Source organism: Dermochelys coriacea, chromosome 1 (genome assembly GCF_009764565.3).
Source record: "Dermochelys coriacea isolate rDerCor1 chromosome 1, rDerCor1.pri.v4, whole genome shotgun sequence".
NCBI classification, from domain to species: Eukaryota; Metazoa; Chordata; order Testudines; family Dermochelyidae; genus Dermochelys; species Dermochelys coriacea.
Genome location: NC_050068.2, coordinates 243,740,135 through 243,764,137, shown reverse-complemented (window position 1 = coordinate 243,764,137; position 24,003 = coordinate 243,740,135). Strand labels below are relative to the sequence as shown.

Sequence of the window (24,003 nt, the reverse complement as noted above, 5' to 3'; positions counted from 1 at the left end):
TTTAAGAAGGATGAATTCAAACCAGAACAGGTACAGAGAAGGGCTACTAGGATGATCCAAGGAATGGAAAACTTGTCTTATGAAAGGAGACTCAAGGAGCTTGGCTTGTTTAGCCTAACTAAAAGAAGGTTGAGGGGAGATATGATTATTCTCTATAAATATATCAGAGGGATAAATACCAGAGAGGGAGAAGAATTATTTAAGCTCAGTACCAATGTGGGCACAAGAACAAATGGATATAAACTGGTGACCAGGAAGTTTAGACTTGAAATTAGATGAAGGTTTCTAACCATCAGAGGAGTGAAGTTTTGGAATAGCCTTCCAAGGGAAGCAGTGGGGGCAAAAGATCTATCTGGCTTTAAAATTAAACTCGATAAGTTTATGGAGGAGATGGTATGATGGGATAACGTGATTTTGGTAATTAATTGATCTTTAAATATGCATGGTAAATAGGCCTAATGTCCTGTGATGGGATATTAGATAGGTGGGATCTGAGTTAAAGAATTTTCTGTAGTATCTGGCTGGTCAATCTTGCCCATATGCTCAGGGTTTAGCTGATGGCGATATTTGGGGTCAGGAAGGAATTTTCCTCCAAGGCAGATTGGAAGAGACCCTGGAGGTTTTTCGCCTTCCTCTGTAGCATGGGTCACTTGCTAGAGGATTCTCTGCTCCTTGAAGTCTTTAAACCACGATTGGAGGACTTCAATAGCTCAGACATAGGTGAGGTTTTTCGCAGGAGTGGGTGGGTGAGATTCTGTGGCCTGCGTTGTGCAGGAGGTCAGACTAGATGATCATAATGGTCCCTTCTGACCTTAGTATCTATGAATCATGAAGAGTAAGAGGCCTCTCTGTTTGAAAAGATCAGGTTGACACTTAACCTTCCATGGAACAGAAACATGGGCTCTAAGGAAAGTGATGAAGAATGAAGCAGAGATATGGTGCGTGATACATGTGTGAGTGCGAAGAATACACTATATACTATACCCTCAGTGTATAATAGTGCATAATATTACCCTGAGCTGGCTGGCTCACAGACAGGAGACGGGACCTATTGCTAGTGCAAGCTAAAGATGCATTGTTTTAGCTCAAGTGGCGGGAATCAGTTCGGAAGTGAAGGATTCAATCATCATAACAAACCAACTGCCTATACTTGAGAACATAACAAAAATAGCCCATTACACTCAGAATTACTGGAGATCTACTGTACATAAACAAAATACAAGTGGTCTTATCAAAAAGTGCTTAGAGAGATTAGACATTTCCAGACCCGAGGTCCAATACTGAGCAGTGCTGAGCACCCACATCTCTCCTTGACTTTAGTGAGAGCTGCAGGCATTCAGCACCTCTTAGAATCATATCTGACTAGGAGCATAGGATTTATCAGACCAGATGGATCATTAAGTCCATGGTCAGTGCTAGTGCTCCAGAGAAAGGGATAACCCATGCAGTTAGCCAGATAAGTAATGCTCCATGTGGGTGGTGAGGGGGATTCCTTGTTCTTCATAAATCTTTGTATGCAGAAAGGAACCCAGAACTGTCGTCGCTGGACACACATTACAGAAATTAAAGAAAGAGTCCTGTAAAGGGAGCTTCTCTCCTCCCTCCCTCTTACTAAAAAGGGAACAGATCCTGGGGCCCAATCCCTGTTTGACTCCCCCACCAGGAGGTGGTCTGTTTGAGAGATGCATCCTAAAGGTGAAGCTCCCCAGGCGATCTTGTGGAAGAATATCCAGGCTGTGTTTAAATTCTAGGCGGGAAGATTCCATTCATTCTACGGAAATGAGATTTCATTCCCCTTATTGCAGGAATTCTCCAACACTGCCAGGGCATGGACCACACTTACGGACAGAGGGCCTCCTGAGCTTCATGCATCCCCATTCACAATCGCACAGGCCACATCCCTTCCCAACTGTGATCATATAATATCATATCATATAACATCCTGGCGACAACCTCACCAATTGCTCACATAGAAAAGAATTATTAGCAATGAAGTCAGCGCACTCTTAGCAGTCTGTAATGGGACATAGCAGCTGGGAACGAAGAAGAAAGCCAGCCCTGTGTTAGCATGCATGCTTATTTATAAAATCATTGATATGTGGGGCGGGAAGGGACCTCCAGAGGTCATCAAGTTCAGCCCCTGCTCAGAGGCAGGACCAAGTGAACCTAGACCATCCCTGACAGGTGTTTGTACCACCTGTTCTTAAAAACCTCCAGTGATGGAGATTCCACAACCTCCCTTGGAAGCCTGTTCCAGTGCTTAACTACTATTTATAGTTAGAAAGTTTTTCCTAAATCTTCGTTATTTTACTTTAAGCCAATTACATCTTGTCTGACCTTCAGTGGACCTGGAGAACAATTGATCCCCGACTTCTTTAGAACAGCCCTTAAAAATATTTGAAGACTGTTCTCATCCATCCCCGTCTTCCTTTCTTAAGACTAAACATGACTAGTTTTGTTTTGTTTTTTTAACATTTTCTCATAGGTCAGGTCAGGACAATACATGTTGTGATTGTAACATCTTTACTCTAATTTGCACTTGCTGGCTTCATTTCTGAGAGTGTTGAAATGGAGGCAGTAGAAAAAAATGGGGGAGTTAGTTTAAAAAAAAGTGACTAATGCCAGTTAATGGGTTTTCCCCCGCCTATGGGTTGGCAGCACCAATTCCCTGGCTTACACTGCAAAGTATTACAGCAGTGGCTGGAACTAACACAAACACACATTCCAAGCTTCCCTATTGCCAGCAATTACGATGCCATCCACCACTAGGTAGCCTCCTCCTGCCTATCAGCCAGGCATTGTTGCAAGGATTTGAGATTTCCGGTGCACAGCTTTATTGCTGTAAACAGACTAGGTTGCATCAAACCCATTGATGGCATTTGCCAAAGGGGAAGCACTAATGTAATTTTTTCCCATCTCTGAAAACCGAGCGCAGAATAAGTTGATACGTTTTTGGAGCTCTGGATTTTAAGGCTGAGGCCACAACAACATGCTGCAGGGAGCATTCTCCAAACAATAGTGTACACACTGGGATTAACTGTTCCAGAAGAGAGCTCACATACAGTCCTCTCGCTGCATCAGCGCTGAGATTGAAACCATGAGGACTGTTTTAGATAACCAGAGCAGGCACGAAGTTTGATGGCCTAAGGCAGCATTTTGGGTGGTCATGCAATGAATGCTCTGTTTTCTGCGTTTGTATAAATCTCTCTCACACAGACACATGCACACACACAAGGAGCAGGCACAAGAAATTTGTGCTTTTGGGATCCAACCTTGCTCCTCTTGAAGTCATTGGCAGTTTTACTATCGATTTCACTGGGCGCTAGATCAGACCTTTAATTCCATTTGTAACTGTGGCCAGACACTATGCAAATGAGTTTTATGCATGCTAATTTACAGTGTGTATGTCTATGGAATTTCAGATTAAATAAACTGTCAGGATTAAATTAACAGAAAGACATAGGGAGATCACATAACAGGTCAGCCATAAAATGGCAGCCACTGCCACTCCTACGTGGAGAATCCTCTTCTGCTCTAAATGAGTATAGTCTGTGTCAGCTAGAAAGGCCTAGAGGTCCACCGGCAGACCAGCACAGTGCATGGGAGACAGAACCTATGCCTGAATGAGCAGGAAGACTGAATTCACTTCTCTTCCTGGGAAAATCCCTTTCAGAGCAGAGATAAGAATTATTCCAACACTAAGTGTATGGGGACTGAGGAATCCCATGGATGAACAGATTAAATCAGAAGCACGAGGCACTCCTGCTTTTCCCTGGGGCTGATATGGCTATTCCCATCCCTCCAAAGCAGCCTGCGTCCTTGTGTTCCACTTACCATACACCCAGCCAACACAGATGACTTCAAAAATGGCCAGGAATAGTAGGCACGTACCGCTGGCAGCATAATAATCAAACAGCTGGAAGATGTACATCCCACCCTGTGTCAGGCAGAGAAAGGGGAGACATGGAGGGCTCAGCAAAAAGGAATGTGCAAGAGAAAATGGCTTGGATGGAATTTGTACAAATACAAAAATAAGGCTGAGGGACAGGTGAACTGTGCACAGAGCAAAGGGGCATAGGAGGAGGGATCTGTTTCTAGGCCTGTCCACATTAGGAAACTAACTATGCTAGGTACCACCGTGCCCTGAAATGATCGTCAGACATGGGTCCAGGATGATGTTTCACAATCATTTCATAGCATGATTTCAGTGTCCACAGAGAACAGAGATTTGGGGTGTTTTTAAACAATGCTATAGACCATTCTCCCTGGCAAGTTTCTAGCACTGTTTCTGAATGTGGTCCTTGGCTATGTTGAGTTTCGGGCATACGCCGTAAAGTTTAGATCCAGGTATGAACTACCCTGAAGTTCAGTATGTTTAGATGCCAGGTTTCTAGTTTGAGCCCATCTCTACATGTTGCAAGGGTCCCAAGCACAGTTGGAAGCCCTGTGGGGGCAACGGCCTCTGGCTTTCTGTTGTGCAATGACAGTACAATGGCCCAAGCCCTTGTTCTACTCCCAGGAGAACTATTTGTAGAATCTGACTCTCTCTCGTATTCTCACACCTTGTCTTGACAAGAAAATAGCACCTCCAATACAAGAAAAACGTGGAGCAGATAGATTCAAAAATTATCAACCCCTTGAATGGTCACTGAGACAGAAAAAAAGCTTTCCTATTAATCCCACCGAACACTGGGCCAGCTTTGTGCAATGTTTAGATTATCCCTCAGTGATGGGCATTGTGTAAAAGCCTTAGGGAAGTTAGATAGGTCCTGAAGTCCTGATGCAATTTTCACCCAGTCCTTACTCAGGCAAAGCTCCTATTGCCTTCTGCGAGAATTCTCCCAAGTAAAATCTCAGCAAGGACCTCAGAGCAAAGACTTTTCAGATGACTGCAAGAATGCCATTTAAGAGAGATTAAGGGTTGTATCAGGTAGCAAGATCCTGGTGTCTCCAGAGTGTGGGGAGCAGCTATCAGTGATTTCTTTCCTCTAAATCAGTGGTTCTCAACCAGGGGTACACATACCTCTGGGGATACTCCGAGGTTTTCCAGGGGGTACATCAACTCATCTAGTTATTTGCCTAGTTTTACAACAGGCTACATAAAAAAGCACTAGCGAAGTCAGTACAAACTAAAATTTCACACAGACAATGACTTGTTTATATTGCTCTATATACTATACACTGAAATGTAAATACAATATTTATATTCCAATTGATTTATTTTATAATTATATGGTAAAATTGAGAACGTAAGCCATTTTTCAGTAACAGCATGCTGTGACACTTATGTATTTTTATGTCTGATTTTGTACGCAAGTAGTTTTTAAGTGAGGTGAAACTTGTGGATATGCAAGACGAATCAGACTCCTGAAAGGGGTACAGTACTCTGGAAAAGTTGAGAGCCATTGCTCTAACTTAGTCTAGGACCTGCTATCAACAGCCTTCATACCCCCAGTCCTGTTTTCCACGGATGATGGCCAGCCAACTGTGCCTTCCCTTGGAAAGCCTCCACCATGGCAAAGACTGGCAGCATTCACATCTCATGTGTAGCTCATCTACTTTTGATTTGAGCCATCAGGACTGGAGTTTGGATATCAAGTTCCTTTCAGGTGGCCCTTCCCTGGTGCTAGGTTATCTCTGAGACATACTCCAGAGGAAGGCTCAGCTATAGAGTACGACAACATCTCAACTGGCACTATATAAGAAAGAAGAACTACTGGTTCTGATATGCACCAGCTAATAAACTAAGCTAAAGAGAGAGAGAATAACTAACAGTGTGAAATACAAACGTACTGCAGATAATACTGTTCCAAACAAGTCCATATCCCTCTCCCCCACCATGTACTTCCCTTCTTACCTCAGTGACTAGCATCAGGCCAAGCAGGTAGCATATGACTGCAATGGCCAGGATCAGCAACTCCCGGTGCCCTTTTTTCTGGAGAACTTCTGGGTAAATGTCAACAATGGCTGTCACCAGGCTCTCAACACAGACAAACTGCAGAAGAATTCATGTCAAGAAACCAAAGACCTAAATTTGTCTCTCTCCCCACCCATCCTCTTTCCCACTTCTATTCTTCCACTCAGTTAGTCTCTCTCCTCTTTTTCCTACACCTGAAGCATGAACTGCCTGGAAACAGGGAGGCATAGCTGTGTCTGAGTCCCAAAGGAAGTGGAGTTACCACTGGTGCAACATCAGGAATTGAGCACCCCGAAGGAGTGACAGGAACCCCATCGGGAACTGAGAGAGATTATCACAAGCCTTGCATCTGGAGTAGGGAGGATGTTGAGGTACAACAGAAATGACACACGGAACATGGAGACAAGAAGGGAATTGCACCTCACTACAAAGGGTTATCAAGAAATGAATTATGTGTCACTAGGAACCACTGTGGTAGAAAAGAAGTTACTGCCAGGAAGCAGCTACTCTGGAGCTAGGAGACAGTACTGCAGGTCACAAGTCACACCTGGAATCAAGAACGCTCGTCGTACACTCAGAGCTGCCATCAAACTACAATTACAGATGGGGATTGTCACAATACAAAGCGAGGTCTAGTGAACTTAGAGGAGATTGCTACAAAATTTGTAGTAAAGTTCATGAGGGATGACTGCTATCCCCTAAGGGCAGACTTGGTGGGAGGGACAAAGAAGTGTGGCTGCTTGTTACTGGATTGTCAGAGGCTTATGCTGGAGGGTTCAGGTGCTGCAGGTCACTGTTAAGGAGTAACACCTAACACCAGCTGGCTGCTGGGATGTACTGGCCAGCTCTAGGTATTATCCTTCTGAAGTAGTCACATGGATGTGTGACAGGTGTTTCAGGTGGCTGAGATACACATCACCATTTCCCACCCACGAGTTATGAACTACACGAGGTTCTTAAACATGTAACAGACACCTTGGAGTTAGAGAGAAAGAGGAGGGTTATTTACTGTACCTGGCTGTCCAGTCCCAGGAAGATGAGCATCAGGAAGAATAGGCAGGACCAGAGCTGAGATCCAGGCATCAGCGTTACAGCCTTTGGATATGCAATGAATGCTAGGCCGGGACCTGCCAATCAGACAGCTGAGTAAGGATGAGGTTTCCCCAACAATATGACCCAGCAACACAGAGACCAATTTGATGTGCTGTTTAAAAAAAAAAAAAAAAAAAGACACCTTAGCCTGCCAAGACCTCGCCTCCCCAGCACGTATTGTGCAATGGTCACTGACACACAGGACAATGACTACTGACACGGGCTGAGCGGCTGGTTTTGGAAAGAAACATCAGGGATTTCAAAACAACAGGGAATGCAGCTCTGGTTCTGGACAGTGGAACTAAGTGCATCAGGATAGCAGAGAATAAAGCAGTGGTTCTGGATGACAAAAGTCAGGGCCACTGAGCCTGCAGAATCGGCAGAGGCTCCTTCTGGGCAACTGGACTGGGGACACTAGCAATTACAGAGGATTTAGGATTGGTTCAAGGTAACAGCACCGATAACCTCAGGGGTTGGCTTCATATTCAAAGATGCCAGTTCCTAAAAAGTCCACCCATGCTCTAAGTTTTCTTTTTGGCCCTGCCACATGTAGAAAGCACCTACCTGACTCGGCAACTTCTGAAATGGGCACGCCCTGTTCTTGTGCCATGAAGCCCAGCACAGAGAAGATAGCAAAGCCAGCCACAAAGCTGGTGGTGCTATTCAGGAAACATAGCATGAAGCAGTCCCTGTTGGAGAAGAACCAAAAAGAGAGACACAGAGACGGCATTGTTTTCCTCTACAAATTTACCACTTTGGGCAATTGCTTTTGTGCTCAGCTTTCTGAATGGGACAGGAATCCATTCATTTGCTTACACTAACACTAGCCTGAGACTCCTCCAGAGGCCAACAGCCCGAAACAGAACTCGGCAGCCTACAGCCTTGACCCATGGCACTACAAGAGCTATATGATTATACTTGGCAATAAAAATGACAGAGGGCTGCAGCAATATATTGTAAGCGGGATGCCCCAGTGAAGTCACTAGGGACTTGGCACAACAAGAGGCAACAGGAATCATCATATGAGGGTAGAGCAATGGAACAAATATTGAGAGAAAAAGAATCCTTAAATAACAAGGGTCCTGATCCAAAGCCCTCTGAAACCAATGGAAAGACTCCCATTGACTTGAACGGGCTGGGGATCAGGCCCGAGAGGAAAAGGGAACTAGAAGCAATAAGCACTGGATGAAAAAGAACCTGTCATGCCAGACAAGCCTTTCTGTTGCTCTTTCTGATAGAATTAAAACACACAGAGGGCACACTAAAGGGGCCGGGATTTTAATAAGGCATTTGATGCCAGGGGCCAGATTCTCCTCTTCTTTAGACCACTGTGAATTTGGTGTAATTCCCCAAGATCAGACCCAGGTAACTGAACTGAATTTGGCCACATGCATCACTAAATCTTATTTCCATATCAGGTAACATTTTACAATACCCATATCAACACAACAATGGCACCTCCAAGAGCCCCATGCCCTCTGTCCCTCACCCAGATGGAAGAGTGCCACCAGCAGAGCCACCAAAGGCATTTCTTGTAGCCCCTGGGTTTTCCTGGGTAGTCTCCTATCCAGTCGCTTAGCCCTGATTAGCTTGTAAGAGCTGACAAGAACATCAGATGAAATGGCATAGGCCCCACACTTGATTGTGCCACAGCTCCAACTACAGTCTGCTCAGCTGCCCACAGGGCCCTCAGCTCAATGTGAGAAGGAGAGAAAGGGGCACAGGCTGCTCCTACCTGTAACAGTTGTTATTGTACTTGTTGTAGCTGCCCAAGGCTGTCAGGCACCCCTGGCAGATAGCATAAGAGAAGAAGATCTGAGTGCCTGCATCCATCCACACCTACAACAGAAATGGACAGGGATTTCCAGCCATGGCTAAGGAAAGAAATGGTTAAGTCCTATCAGAGTACACACACACCGGGGAAGCACCCTGTCAGACATGGAGAAATCCACATCAGGCGGAGAAGGGAAGAATCCATACAAGGTGTAACATGTCTCTGGATTGATTGTCCCAGCTTGGGGGACTGGAATGAAGATTCCACCATGAAAAGGGAGGATTTTCCTTCTGGACCCCAAAAGCTTCTCTCAAATAGTCCAAGGAAGAATGGATTTGAGTGGGGAACGGAGAGTGATTTTTAAGCCCTCAGGCTGGGGTAGTCAATAGACAGACCATGGGCCAAATCTGGACTGCCAGACACTTTTGAACGGACCACAACATATTTTTATTTACTTATTATCATCATTATTGTTATTGAGGTGTGAAAATATTTCTCTGGAGTCTGGACCTTGACCAAGAAATTTGGACTTTGACAAAAAATAATTGACTACCCCTGCCCTAGGGTGTCTGTTGCATAATCTGTCCTTCACCAGCTACCCGGACAGAGGGCATATTCCAAGACAGCTGTCATCATCCATTCCCCCAGAGGCAATGATTCAGAGGGCTAGATCACCATTCATTTTTTCTAAGCTAAAGTGCCCACAAACTGTACAGAGAGGGTGTGTGGGGATGTGGCATGGTATAAAGTCTGTACCAGCACAAGTTGGAGGTCACTTAGCTGCTTGGGAGTGAAAAAACCATGAGTATCTCACAAAGCCATCCCAAACAAGTGCCAGTAAAACCTTTATATGACACCACACCATCAGGGGTATTCCCTACACGAGGGTGGAGGAAGATCAGGACAACGGGAGCAGCCAGGAGATGTTGGGTTCATAGTATCTCATCACCACCATGGTTTTCATTAACTCATCCCGGCACTCATCTAGAGCAGCAGAGTTTGTCGTTTATTTCAGCCTTCAGCCACTGGCTCCTCCTCCACATCACTGTATTGATGGCACTTTCTCTCACATCGTGTGATGCTAGTACACAGAGCCACAAAAGATGGGCTGCAATGCTCAGCATCTTTCACACAGCCAGGGAAGGACCTTAATAGCAAGTTAACAGCCAGGAAAAAAAACCTTGTCCAGTATCCTTGCTGTCCCCTAAATGGTAGGGAGCAGTTTGGCCTTTTGCTATCCTGGAAGATGCGGGAGGCAGTTTGAGATTCTGGGAAAAGCACATTAGCTGAATGCTTCTGCTACAATAATCAGCAGTGAAATAATTAATATTAATATTAATAAGAGACTGGGAATGGATGAGTCATTACACAAAGTAAAACTATTTCCCCATGTTATTTCTCCCCCCCCACCCCACCCCCCACTGTTCCTCAGATGTTCTTGTTAACTGCTGGAAATGGCCTACCTTGCTTGTCACCATGAAATGTTTTCCTCCTCCCCCCCTCCCCCGCTGCTGGTGATGACTCATCTTAAGTGATCACTCTCCTTACAGTGTATATGATAAAACCCATTGTTTCATGTTCTCTCTCTCTCTCTGTGTGTGTGTGTGTGTGTGTGTGTGTGTGTGTGTGTGTGTGTGTGTGTGTGTGTGTAAATCTCCCCACTGTATTTTCCACCAAATGCATCCGATGAAGTGAGCTGTAGCTCACGAAAGCTTATGCTCAAATAAATTTGTTAGTCTCTAAGGTGCCACAAGTATTCCTTTTCTTTTTGCGAATACAGACTAACACGGCTGCTACTCTGAAAAGTGAAATAATTAACCTTTAAATACTCACCGTTAGGTCTCAGAATTAACATCCCATTGGGATGCATTGGGCAGTTCACACTTCTCCAAACTATTGTTTCAGGCTATCTGCAAACTCAGGGAACTAACACTGAATGCAAGTTACACAGTTGCAAGCTTTTTTCCCCCCAATATGGATCAGGACTAGAAACAATGTTTTTTTAAATTAAAGCAGAGATTCCGGAGCACAATTCTGCAAGAAGGTGCTGATTTCACAGCAAATGCCGAAATGCCAAATCTCAGGATAAAGGGGCTCCTGTTTATAAAAACCAACCATTTATAGCTCCGATAGTTACCTACACACCTACTGCAATTTCTCTTATACTAGGAAGCTGGTCTCCCTGAGAAAGCTCCAGCCTCTTACAAGAAAAGCTCAAGCTGCGCCAGAGAGAATGGAGAGAGGTTTTTTCCCCTTTTGTTCATCATCATTTCACTTAAGGCTCAACAAAACCATCTGTCATACACTGAATATTTAATAGATGCTTCTGCATTTGCCAAGCCCCTAAATGGCAATGACCTAACACATCCATATGTTTAAAATACACTGACAAAAAGGCTATATTTGCACTGGGCTGAGATTCCCCCATCAACCCTTTTAAAGAGGCCTCAATATTTTGTCAGTCCAACCTGATCTAGATAGCAGTCAATTAAGGCCTGATCCTGCAAGGTGCTGGACCCCTGCTTTTCCCATCACTACCACTTTGTTGGAGTCTCTCCACACCTCACTTTATCAGGCTGTTTCACTCACCTGCGGGTCTGCAAGCCTGGAAATGTCTGGCTTCAAATAGAACATGATCCCCTCAGCAGCACCAGGCAGGGTGGCCCCTCGAATCAGCAAGACAAAAAGCATCAAGTAGGGAAATGTGGCAGTGAAGTAAACAACCTGGAAGCAGAGAGAAGGATAAAAAGGGGATGTTATCACCCTATAGGTTATACATCCAAAGCAAATCCCCTAACTCTATTATTAACAACACCTGAGTCTTTAAAAACCCAAAGCCTCTGCTGTCACTGAATTCTAATTAAAGGCCATGAAAATATTTGTATTCATGGCCAAGATTTCCAAAAGTGAGCAGTGAATTTGAGGGGGGTAGGGCAGCAATTTGAGACACCCAGCAGAGGCCTGATTTTCAGAGTGATTGTTCACTACACTGAAAAATTGAGCCTCTTTAAGGCATCTCAACTTGAATCTGAGCCCCCAAAATCTTGACGTATTTTTGAAAGCCTTGACCACAGTTTTTGTAAAGCAGAGATTTACAAAAAAAGTCCACTTTTTTGTTTTGAAATTGAAATGGATTGGTTTTGGGAACTGTTGGAGTCATTCATCATTAAACTAAGCCCCTTTTTCTGCTTGTGGAAACTGAATATCAGTGAGCAAGCTGCAATTTCCCTCAATGTATTCATTATTCAGATTCACTCAAATAATATCCTTTTGAATTTTTGTTCATGCTATGGATTGGCAGCAAATATTCAAACGTCAAACTATTGTATTTGACTGTGATTGGTCAAATAAGTCATATGGGTACTGTTTCTGTTCCCTGATTGGAGGAGCATACAAGCACCACTGGCACTGAAATTTATCTCTGAAATTCAATCTTTGTGAACATATATGCTAGTAAACCAGATTTATTTGAAGTATGAGGAAAGTAAACACAAAAGGAAAACAAATGTGGCCAAAGCGAACTGGTTTTAAAAAAAAAAACTGCTCATTCAGACTTGTCATATGAATTATTCTCCCAGCTCTAGTAACCATTAAGATACTGGTACCAGGCCTTTAAATATTGACTATTAAAAATGAACTTTCAGTCAAGAGTTGACTTCCTGTTGACTACAAAGTTCTGTAGGTGATCTCTGCAAATAATCTTACTCTACTGCCATATTAAACCAAGGTATGTACTTTTTAAGAGATGCTGTGAACTCTATGCTGCTTGTTCATAATATGCCAAAGCACAATTTTTTCTGACAGGAAGAAACAGAGTAGAATAGTTAAATTACTTGACAGCATCCCATCAGATTAGTAGATTTTAAGGCAAAGGGACCATTACGATCATCTAGTCTGACCTTGTGCATAGCACAGGCCATAGAATTTCACACAGCAATTTCTGCATTAAGCCCATAACTTCTGACTGAGGTAGAACATTTATTGTAGAAAAACAGCTAGTCTTCATTTAAAGATTTGGAATGATGGAGAATCCACCACATTCCTAGGTATATTGCTCCAATGGTTAATTACTCTCATCGTTAAACATTTGCACCTTATTTCTTGTCTGAATTGGTCAAACTTCAGCTGACAACCATGGGATCTTGTTATGGCTTTGCTAGATTAAGGAGCCATCTACTGTCAGAAATATTCTGCCCATGTAAATACTTATGACTGATCAAGTCACCTCTTAACATTCTCTTTGTTAAGATAAATAGATTGAGCTTTTTTTAGTCTTTCACTGTCAATAGATATGGTTGGAAATTTTTTGATCAAACTATTTTTGCCCATCAAAATATGCGGATTTGTCAAAACCAAAACTTTTCACGGAAAAGGGTCGGTTTCCACAAATCTCTACTCAAAATGTTTGGGTTTTTTTTATATAAAAAGTATCAAAATTGCCAACATGACAAATTCTGGCTTACCAGTTCAAAACAATTTTAGGCTTAGAAAGCTAAACTAATGGAAGTAAAAAAAAAAAGTTGAAAACTTGTAATAGAAATGAAACATTGCAAAATTATTGAAACTAGATGTTTCAATTGACCCAAATTGAATTTTTTTTCCCTCAGTTTGTGAAATTTTTTTTTTACTATTTTGACCTTTTGTCCTGATTCAGGATAGGAAAAGTTTTTTGAAATCTCAAAAATTGTCACAGGACAGGAAAACCGTTTCCTGGTCGGCTTTAACTTTATGACAGATTTTCCAGGCATCAGATCATCCTTGTAGCTCTTCTGAAACCTTTCCAATTTTTCAACATTATTTTAAATCTGTATGTTTATACTTCACTATTTGATTTTTTTTCTTAAGTGCAAAGCGAGATGAGTGGGTAGGAGACATGGATTTTAATTGAGTTCTCTGTGTCTCCACACATATGCAGCAAGCAGAAGAGAGCAACTCAGTACATTTCCATTAAAGGCAAAGAGTCTTGCAGGCTCCACACATTCCCATCTGAAAGTTGAGCCAAGGAGCACAGTGGTAAAAAGGTTGTAAATATGGGAGATGAAGACAGCCCTGTGGACTCAGCAGCTCACTGACGCAGAACTAAAAGAGATGTGTCTATTGTGAAGGATGTGTCCCAATACCTGTACCAGCAAAAAAAAAGGTGAGAGAGTGATGGGAGCTTCGTGGATGGAGAGAGAGCAAATAGTGGGAAACATCTTTTATGGAAGAAGGGGATTGAAGAAACTGGTCACTCACACCTCAGTGATTGTCACATGTCCTCTAGAAATGTGCAACACCAACCCTGAGTAGTATAACCTACCCTCACCCCTGCTCAGGGGGTTATACTCCAGCCCTGAACCATTAAAGCCAGAGTGGCTTCTTTAGGCCTCCCATGTGAAATATATTATGCTCATCCAATCCAGGAATAGAAACAATAACATGTGACTTATGCAATCACAACCAGCCAGCCCAGCTCAAATTTTCAATATCGAGTGTGGAATGCTCACAGCAGCACACTCTTTGTGAGCAATCCATTGAGTTAAAGAAAAAAAAAAAAAGAAAAAACCCAAATTGAGCAATTACAAATAATGAGGAAATGGGAGGTAACCGAGAAAAATCCCCTAAAGAGATTATTTCTAGTGGGTTATTCACTCAGCTCTGGTATTTATTATTGGTGATTGGAGATTTGACAGTAAAACAAGATAATGTTGCAAAAGCCACCAGACCACTTGGAGACTGTGCATCAGCAACTGGATGATTGTGTGTTGTGAATGGTGAAGCAGCATCTTTCACAAGATTTCACCATTACAGTGGACAGTGCTGGTCTAGGATTTCACCATTTCTTTTAAGCACTTTCCCTTGTCTCCTCTCTGTTTGATGGACTTCCTTTGCTCTTCTCATAATGGAGTAAATTCAGACCCAGCGTAAGCAGCTGTGACTTCAATGCAGTTGCACCCATCCATGCCAATCTGAGTATGGCCCTATGTCTTGTGTGTTCCCTGCCTCCTTTCTTCTTCTCTCTCTGTATCATGGAGAAGGCTAACAAGGTGGAGAAGAGATATAATGGCAGCTAGGAGGTGGTTTAGGGACTAAGGGGACAGAGTTTGCTCTTACTTTGCCTGTGGACTTGACTCCTTTCCAGATGCAGAAGTAGCAGATGACCCAGGCGAGCAAGAGGCAGAGAGCCAGCTCCCAGCGCAGAGTGCCCAGATTGTGAATACCGTCTGAGAGTCCCAGGGCTCGATTCCTGCCAGTGCAGGAGGAGAGAGAAAGGTTAACATCCCAGACTTGACTCTTCCAACAGCCTCCAGCCCAGAGTTTTCATACACATCCCATAGCACGGCTGCCCATTCTCCCCCATCACTGCTGCTTCCAATCACCCTAGCCCACACAGCAAGACCATATTCTTGGTCACCATAATGCCTCAGGTCTCTCTGGAATCCCCAGGGAGCCTGGCCCCTGCAGTCCCACCTCCCCCTTTAGTCAGCCTGGGCTCTCCAACTCTTCCAAAGCCCTCAATAGCCCCATTGCAGCCCCAATCATTCACAGCACAGTCACTCCCAGTCTCACATCACTTCAAACCCTTTGGCTGCCTCGCAGGACACACTCCATCAGCAGCCTCCCCTGCAGCCCCCTGGTATCATCAATGGCTCCCATTCACCTACTGGCTACTTTGTTTCCCCCAACCACCCCATGTTCTATGGCTCCCTCTAGGAACACTTATGGTTATGGCCCATGCTACCATGGCTACACTACTATTTTAAGCATGCTAGCTCAGATGAGAGCTTGCACCAGTATATCTACAAGAGCTGGGACCACACCCCTCGCTCATAGTGTAAACATAGCCTAACGTGGACCTATGTGAGAGCTGACCACCATGTCCAGACAGCTCCCCTGCAGCCTCTCACTACCCTAATATCTATGACAACTCTGTGTCTTCCTGGCCAAAACCGCCCCAAAGCTTCCTGGTTGCTGGCAATGTTGTACTGAAATCACAATGGTTTCTGTAGCTATGGATGGATGGGCCCAGGTCACAGGAGCCTGACACTGAAGTCCCAGCTCTTCCTCTGACCCCTCTTGTGGCATTTTACAAGTCACTTCACCAATGGGGAAGCTGAGACACAGCAAAGAAAAACCCACAGCTGGCCCGTGCCAACTGACTCAGGCTCACGAGGCTTTGGCTGCAGGTAGGGTGACCAGAATGCAAATGTGAAAAATCGGGATAGGTGGTGGGGGGTAATTAAAGCCTATATAAGAAAAAGACCCAAAAATTGGGACTGTCCCTCTAAAAATCAGGACATCTGGTCACCCTAGCTGCAGGGCCGTTTCACTGCAATGTAGATTCCTGGACTCGGGCTGGAGCCCAGACTCAGGGACCCTCCCACTCTGCAGGGTTCTAGAACCCAGACTCCAGCCCAAACCTGGATGTCTACACAGCAATGAAACAGCCCCGCAAGCCCTAATCACCTGGCACAGGCCAGCCATGGGTGTCTAGTTGCTGTGTAGACATATCCAGACAGGCTAAGTGGGATAATGGATACTGATCACCTTTGCAAAGCACTTTGAAAGAGATGGATGAAAACGTGCTATTGTGATGGAACCCCCGATTCCCACTTGCTTTCTGTGACTTCTCTAGATTGAGTGGGGGCACAGTTGTGAGTGTGAGTCCTTTGAATTACAGGTCCCATATTGTTCACGCTCTCTTAGGGCCAGTACCGGATGATTCCCTACATTGTATTTTGCAGCATTTCTCCTTGCATTACTCCTCCCAAGTGCTACGTCTGTTTGCTCTCTGGGTGTTTTCACAGGGTGCATAGGTGCCCAGCAGTAAAGAATCACAGAAAAAGTTTCTTTCTTCTAACACTGAACAAGGAACTCAATTAGAACAAGGGGAAAAGCTACTTTGTCTCTTCCTGCTTCACTGCAGAGCATCTTTGCAGAATGTCTTCCAGCCCTCTCCCACCTGGCCTCCTGCTCTAGATAGATCATCACACTTGGTGTGCATATATGCGTGCCCACTAGATGTCTGTCAGGGTGACCCTACCAACTTGTGTTCAGGCCCTGTGTATCCACAACCTGCGGGTGCTGAGTACATCTGCCATGTCAGAAAGGATGTGTCTGTGTGTGTACATGCAAGTGTTCTCAGCTAGAGTCAGTGTCTGACCTCCGGGGCTGTGTGGTGCATGGGGTGAAACAGCGTGTGTCCAGGGAATGCCCACATGCCCCATGGATTTCTGTCAATCAGTATGCCCAGTCAGTAAGAAAGTTTGCGTGTGCAGTGAGTGTGCTCATGTGCCCCATGATGTGCGATGTGCCATAGGTCTGGGTTCCAAGATGTGGCACTTGCACATCTTTTTTGGCCTTACAGAGACTCCATTTGGAGTATTCACACTGCTGTGACCGCTTCAGGAGAGAGGAGTCTGAAACCAGGATACGTACTCCCAGAACTCAATAACTGGGGAGGTGGCATTAGCAGGCGCTGTCCAGTTCTCCAGGTTAGAGTGATTCAGAAAGTCCACGCAGAGATCTACAAAGGGGGAAGCAAGTCAGTGAGCCTGGAAAATTCTCATGCTTCTCACCCTTGTGCTCCCGCCCGCCTCCTCCCTGTTCATTCCAGCTGCACACAAACACTTCAAGCTGCCCTGTAAAACATCACTCACCCCCACCCCTGCCAGAATCCTAGTCCAGGAACAGCCAGAGGAATGCAGGAAGTGGAGGCTCCCTACTGAATAGAACCCAGATGGCGATGAAATGCAGGGTATTGTGGGACAGCAGCTATGGTTACCCAGGCTGGGAAGTTACTTAAAGTTAAGAGATAGCTCAGAGAGGAATTTCCCCACAAATAAAGCTCTGCTTGTGGAGCTGCGAGAGTCAGATCCCCCTTTGGGGAAGACAGTGAGCCCTGCCAGGGGTATGTCAAGGACTGTGAGTCGACTGAACATGGAGAGGGGAACTTTCATAGATCCACAGATTCCACAGCCAGAAGGGACCACAGCGAACATCCAGTCTAGCTTCCTGGATGACACAGGCCATAGATCGTCCCCTAAATAATCCCCAGAGCAAATCTTTCAGAAAAACATCCAACCTTGATTTGAGACTCAGAGTTTTGCCAGCATAGCTTATTTTACTCAGGGAATGGGGGGAAGGGGAGGGCGAGGAATAAGCTATACTGGAAATTTTGCCAGTGTAAGCTGCAACCATATGAGAAGTGTTTTGCCTGTACAGTACACTGGTACAGCTGTAACGACAGTACACTCCTAGCAGAGACCTGGCCTGAGTGAGCCAAAGACTGATTGAACAAACAGTTCTCTGCTGTGACGGAGGCTGGCCCAGATGCTTGAGGGTCTGAGATGCAGTGAGTGGGTTGTGCTGTACCCCGTTACACTAGATAAGGGCAGTGCCAGCTCCAGTGAAAAGCTCCTTCCATGGCTTAGAGTGGGGTGAGGACTCCAGACTAAAGCTGGTTTGAAAATGGGCTTTTTTTTCCCCCGCTGAAAATTTTGAAAAATTGAAAACCAAAACATTTTGATTCAGAAATGCTGCCATAAGAGTTGTAGTTTGGATGGCACATACTCCCACTATGAGCTGAGTTCCCTGGTCAGACTACCTAACCCATGATGCACCATGGTCTCTCCTCATGGTGAAAGGAGGCTGTTGCATCCTGGCCATGGTGCATCATGGGAGAAGTAGTCTAGCTGGGGAGCCCAGCCCATAGAGAAGAATGGGCACATGAGCAGGGCTGGATTTCCCATTAGGCACATGACTAGGGGTGCCTAAAAATTCAATTTTTGCCACTCCCAGGTCCCAGCAGGGGTTGGGTCAGGGCTGGCTGTGTGGCAGATGGCCCCATGCAGCCCTGCTGGAGCGCTCCTCGCTCAGCCCAGCAGACACAGTCACCTCCCAGTGGGGCTGGTGAGTGCAGCCAGAGGGCAGAGCATGGAAGAGTAGGTCTCTGGGGAGGCTTTGGGCAATGGGGGGTTTGTGGAGGGGCGCTGGGCAGTGGAGTATGGGGGAGATGTGTGTGTTGGGGCAGTGGGGGATCTGTGGGTGGAGGAGGTTGGGTGGCGGGATGCCTAAAAGTTAAAAGTGGCAGTACCCTTGCCACCCACAATGGTTAGGAGCTCCAAGCTGCTGTGGGGGTACCCCACAGTTCCCGACTGCTGCCAGGCAGCGGGGACCCCTGGAGCTCCCGGCCAGAAGTGGATACAAGGGGTTTGTGGGGCTCTGGGCCAGAGCAAGTGGGGGCCCCTCCCCACCGCTTCCATCTGCAGTCCCTCTGACCCCCCCACCCCCGCCACCACACTCCTGCTGGGGAAATGGGGTCAGAGCTCAGGGGCTTGCCCCGCCACACACACACACACACACACACACACACACACACTACTCCTGCTGGGGAGAGGGGTCAGGGCATGGGGGGCTTCTCTCCCTCCCCATGGGTAGGGGGAGTGGGGCAAGCCCCCGCACCCTGACGCCGCTCCTGGGCAGGAGCGCTGGGGCGGGCAGCAGAGCACCCATTTTTCCGGGGGCCCCCAGGGCATGGGCCCCATTGGCCAAGTGGCTAATCCGCCACAGCTCCCCAGCTGCTGCGGGTGGCTGGGGATCACCCCACAGCTCCCGGGTGCTGCGGGGCAACAGGGCCCCCGGATCTCCGAGCTGCCACAAACCGTGGGGGGACCCTGCAGGGTCCGCTGCTCCCAGCCTCCGTAGGCAGTGAGGGGCCCCAGAGCTCCGAGTCACGGGTGGCAGGAGACTCTGGAGCTCTAAGCCCTGCGGGCAGGAGTGGGGAGCTTGAAGATGGGAGCCCTGCAGCTGCCTAGACACCAGGGAAGGTTTGGGGAGCTGCTTAGGGGCATGCAAGGTGTAAATCCAGCCCTGCACATGAGGAAACCAAACACCACCTATTTGGCCCACAACTGCATATTGAAATAAAAATATTTTAGTTTTCAGCTGAATATTTCAATGAAATTTCAAAATTTTCCACATAAAAGCAAGCAGTGCAAAAATATTTGTTTAATCAAATACCCAATTTTCGGTCTAAAAGCAGTTTTGATGGAAAGTTTTCAAACCCAGATCCTCTTTCCAGAAGCAGACTAGCTGAAGTTGTACCTGAGTTCCAAGGATTATCACAGGTGGCCCAGGGAAGCACAGCAGTAAAGGAGCTGAACAAGTAGAAGATAGCCCAAGATAGGATGACGATGTAGTAGACATTCAGATAGGATTCAATGACTTGTGAGGCATATCCAATTCCTAAGAGGGAAAGTGACAGGGGTTAGGAAATGGCCCCAGGCTAGCCCCAAATATATCAGACTTTAGCTTCAAATAGTGCCATAAACCATCCCACTGGAGCTGGGGGCATGGCAGATTAATGAGCAGTTTGGTTCACCAAAAAATCCTGTAAGATTCAGGTTGAGAGTGGGAGATCCAGATGTGTTTCATCATGGTGGAGAAATCAGAAATAAAAAGGGTTTTCACTGCTAACTACATCCCACGCCCAAAGAATGAGGCCGGAGAAAAAGCATAGGGTCAGGAAGGTGGTGGTCTCCTGAGGTCTCTTCCAACCCTAATCTTCTATGATTGTAGGAGGTAGCTTCTAATCCTGGCTCTGCCAATATCAGCAAATGCCAATATGAGCAAATCACTTAATCTTTCTCTGCCTCAGTTTCCCCCTCTGTAAAATGGAGATCATAAAACTTCAGGATAGTTGTGAGGTCAATTCTCTGTGGTTTTAAAGGGCTGTCCAGAAAACAAGAATTCCATTTAACAAAAAACGTCAAGGTTTTATCATTTGTTTTTATTCTGCTTCAGAACAAGAACTAGACCTTTTGAAATTTTTCACACAAAAACCTATCAGACCCAGAAATTTCATCATGGACCTGAGAAACCCATTAATTGACTCACCTTCAAAGAGAGGGCAGATCTTCCTCCAGGCGGTGACCCCTCCCTGGTTGGTGTACTGTCCTAGAGCTGTCTCCAGGAAGAACACTGGGATCCCACAGGTGAAGAGGAAGATGAGGTAGGGGATGAAGAAGGCACCTGCAGAGAGAGAGAGAGAGAGGGGGGCAAATGGAGGAATCTTTACTACTCTACATTATCATAACCACCCATTACCAGGTACACTAACAAGCGAGATGTACCATCAAGGCTCAGGTAAACACCCTTGACTATAGATGCCTATCTGAACTAAATGGCCCTGTTGGGCCTGCAAAACTGTGCAGATCTTGCAAGAGAACAGTCTCTCGGCTTTCTTCTTCTTGTCCTGGAAATATCACAAGCACCACCGTCCTTATGCTATTTCAGCACTTCTGCGTCTGGTCCTGGCCAGAATCTGAAAGAGCAGAAAGGCAAGAAGATAAGAAAAGCCCACAGAAAATAAACGTTGACTATATTTTTCAACCCTTAAAACTGGTTTGAGCAAAGGTTTGGGAAGGTAAGAGGAAATTTTATTGTATCCAAACTGGGTCCTCCTTACCCAGTAGTAACAGGACAGCTCTCTCAAGTTGATTCTAAACTGCTGCCAGGATCTTGGTTTAGCCTCCAGCCTTTCCTTCTCCCTCTCCTAATTTGCCTTTCCAAAGAGACCAGCTGGATTCCAAACTTAAGAACCACCCACCCCAGTCTAAGGGCAGACACAAGGCAGGCAAATGCCATTCCCTCCTGGTTGAAACAGCAGCCCTCAGGGCTTCATCAGACACAGGGAACAAATGCAAAAAGAAAAGGAGTACCGGTGGCACCTTAGAGACTAACAAATTTATTAGAGCATAAGCTTTCGTGAGCTACAGCTCACTTCATCGGATGCATTTGGTGGAAAAAACCACCGGATGTTTTTTCCACCAAATGCATCCGATGAAGTGAGCTGTAGCTCACGAAAGCTTATGCTCTAATAAATTTGTTAGTCTCTAAGGTGCCACCGGTACTCCTTTTCTTTTTGCGAATACAGACTAACACGGCTGCTACTCTGAAACCAGGGAACAAATGGTATAGATTCCCATCCTTTGCCCCCGTCCTCTGATTAAAAAAAAAAACACAGATGTTTGGAACAAAGATTTGGGCTCCTTCTCTCAAAGGCAAATCTCGTTCTTCTTAGATCTGTTTCTCCCTTGCCAGAATCAGTCTTGCAGACCCACATTCCTTCCTATGACGGATCATTAACAATTGGGTCTAAATAAAGTGCATTTCCCCTTGTTCTTATGCCAATAATGTTAAAATAAAGAGCAACATCAAAATATTCCCTACACCACAGATGTACTATAGCTGCAGGGGACCTAGGATGAGCAGACCTGTCACATCCAGGCAGGATCAGTCCAAGTTCATGAAGTAGGAAACATAGATCCTGTACATATTCAGCTAAAGGCAGTTGCTCCTTTCACAACCTGTAGAGGGGTTAGCCGGGGCTCATCTCTCCTGGGCAGCGGGGAACCACACCACCTCACTAAACTTGGGAAGATGGAGAATTAGTTCGGCCGCGGGAGTCTTCCTCGGCGGCCTTTGTGAGGGCAGAAATAAACACAGTAAGCCCAGGCCCTAGGTCAGAGTGGGGCAATGGTGAGTCAGGCCCTCAGGCAGGGGCTGAGCAACAACAGTAGATACCCAGTGAGCCCAGGCCCTAGGTTACAGAGGGCCTGGGAGAGGGGGACTGCCACTCACTGGCCCTCCCACTCCACTGCGTCCCAGCCTGGGGCCCTAGCAGCAAGCAGAAGATGCACCGCTGCGTCAGTGGGGATCCTGGCCACAACACACTGACATGGATTCTGGCAATGTTACAGCCAGACTAGGGTTGGTTGTCCCTGGGTTACTTCCAGACTCCCCATCTTGAGGTACCTGGGTCAGCGTGGTGTCCTCAGGGGGGGTCCAGCACCAGGGGTTCCTCGGGATAGCTGGCGAGGGGTAGACTCAGCAACTCCTCCGGGTAGCTGGCGCAGGGCAGGTCGGGCCAGTCCTCAAGTATACTGCAGGCCGCTGGGGTTTCCCAGTCGCGAGCTAGGCCAGAGGCGTCTGGCCTCCCCGGCGGCTGCTCTCCCAGTGAGCCCTGAGGTCGGAACTTTATACTTCTGGGGCAACGCCTGACCCTCTGGGAGGGCGGGCTCAGCTCCCTGGCTCCACCAACTCTGGTGTCCAGAGGGACTCGTCTCTCTCCGGGGCGATGGGGAACCACACCGCCTCACTACACACACACATCCCCTCAAGTTTGGCTCCCGCTCGTTGGGGCCAGGCTCTTCCATCCCTCCTAGGCAGGAGAGAAAGTCAGCATTTGCATGGTCTTTGTAGGCCCTATGCCAGATGGTGAAAGCATAGGGCTGTAATGCCAGTTACCAGCGCATTAGTCTACTGTTGTTGTTTTTCATTCTGGTTAACCGCTGGAGCGGGGCATGGTCCGTGACTAGTGTAAATAGGGCCCCAAGGAGGTTGTACCGCAAGTCATCACAGGCCCATTTAGCTACAAGTGCTTCTTCCTCTATTACCGCGTAGTTATTCTCGCAGGGGAATAATTTCTGGCTAAGATATAACATTGGATGGTCTTCTTGGGACAGGACAGTCCCGAGCCCTACCTCTGAGGTGTCCATGTGGAGGATGAAGTCACGGTCAAATTGTGGACTATATAGGACTGGCTCCTGGCAGAGGCACTCCTTGAGTGTCCGGAAGGAGTCTTCACATTCTTGAGTCCACAGCACACACCGGGGGCTGTCCTTAGTCAAAAGTCCCATTAAGGGAGCTGCGATGGAAACGAACGGGGGGGATGAATCACCGATAGGAGCCGGCGAGCCCCAGGAATTGCCGCACTTGGCGTTTCGCAGTGGGTGGTGGGCAGGCTTTCAGTGCTTGAACTTTCTCCAAAGGGGATTTCACTCATCCTCCCCCTATGGTGTATCCGAGGTATGTTGCCTCTTACCATCCAATGCAACACTTGTTTGGATTGGCCGTTAGTCCCGCCTTTCACCAGGATCTCAGGACCGCAGCTACACGTTCCAGGTGGTCCTCCCACTGGCAGCTGTAGACTACATCATCCAAAGATGCCACAGCATAGTTTTGATGGGGCCGTAGAAGGTGATCCATTAGTTGTTGGAATGTCACCAAGGAGGCAGAAGGTGTTGGAATGTCACCAAGGAGGCAGAAGGCATTTGGGTAAATTGGTAAAGTCCCGTTGGGGTGGCGAATGCCGTCTTCTCCTTAGAAATGAAGTCGAGCGGGTTCTGCCAGTACTCCTTACTGAGGTCGAGGGTGGTGATGAAATAGGCATCCCCTA

The 24,003-nt window shown here is 46.4% G+C and overlaps 1 protein-coding gene across 1 annotated transcript in view; it reads right to left on the bottom strand.

Annotated features, from left to right (window-relative positions):
• Positions 1 to 24,003, bottom strand: part of LOC119856421 (sodium- and chloride-dependent betaine transporter-like) — a 74,119-nt gene that overhangs the window by 19,337 nt on the left and 30,779 nt on the right. The window contains exons 3-12 of the mRNA XM_043517968.1: positions 20,661 to 20,795; positions 19,869 to 20,009; positions 17,202 to 17,289; positions 14,877 to 15,009; positions 11,373 to 11,507; positions 8,745 to 8,848; positions 7,574 to 7,698; positions 6,932 to 7,044; positions 5,858 to 5,995; positions 3,835 to 3,937 (exon numbers count right to left, since the gene is read on the bottom strand). Of these exons, the coding sequence (XP_043373903.1) occupies positions 3,835 to 3,937; positions 5,858 to 5,995; positions 6,932 to 7,044; positions 7,574 to 7,698; positions 8,745 to 8,848; positions 11,373 to 11,507; positions 14,877 to 15,009; positions 17,202 to 17,289; positions 19,869 to 20,009; positions 20,661 to 20,795 (1,215 nt within the window). The remainder of the gene's footprint in view (positions 1 to 3,834; positions 3,938 to 5,857; positions 5,996 to 6,931; positions 7,045 to 7,573; positions 7,699 to 8,744; positions 8,849 to 11,372; positions 11,508 to 14,876; positions 15,010 to 17,201; positions 17,290 to 19,868; positions 20,010 to 20,660; positions 20,796 to 24,003) is intronic.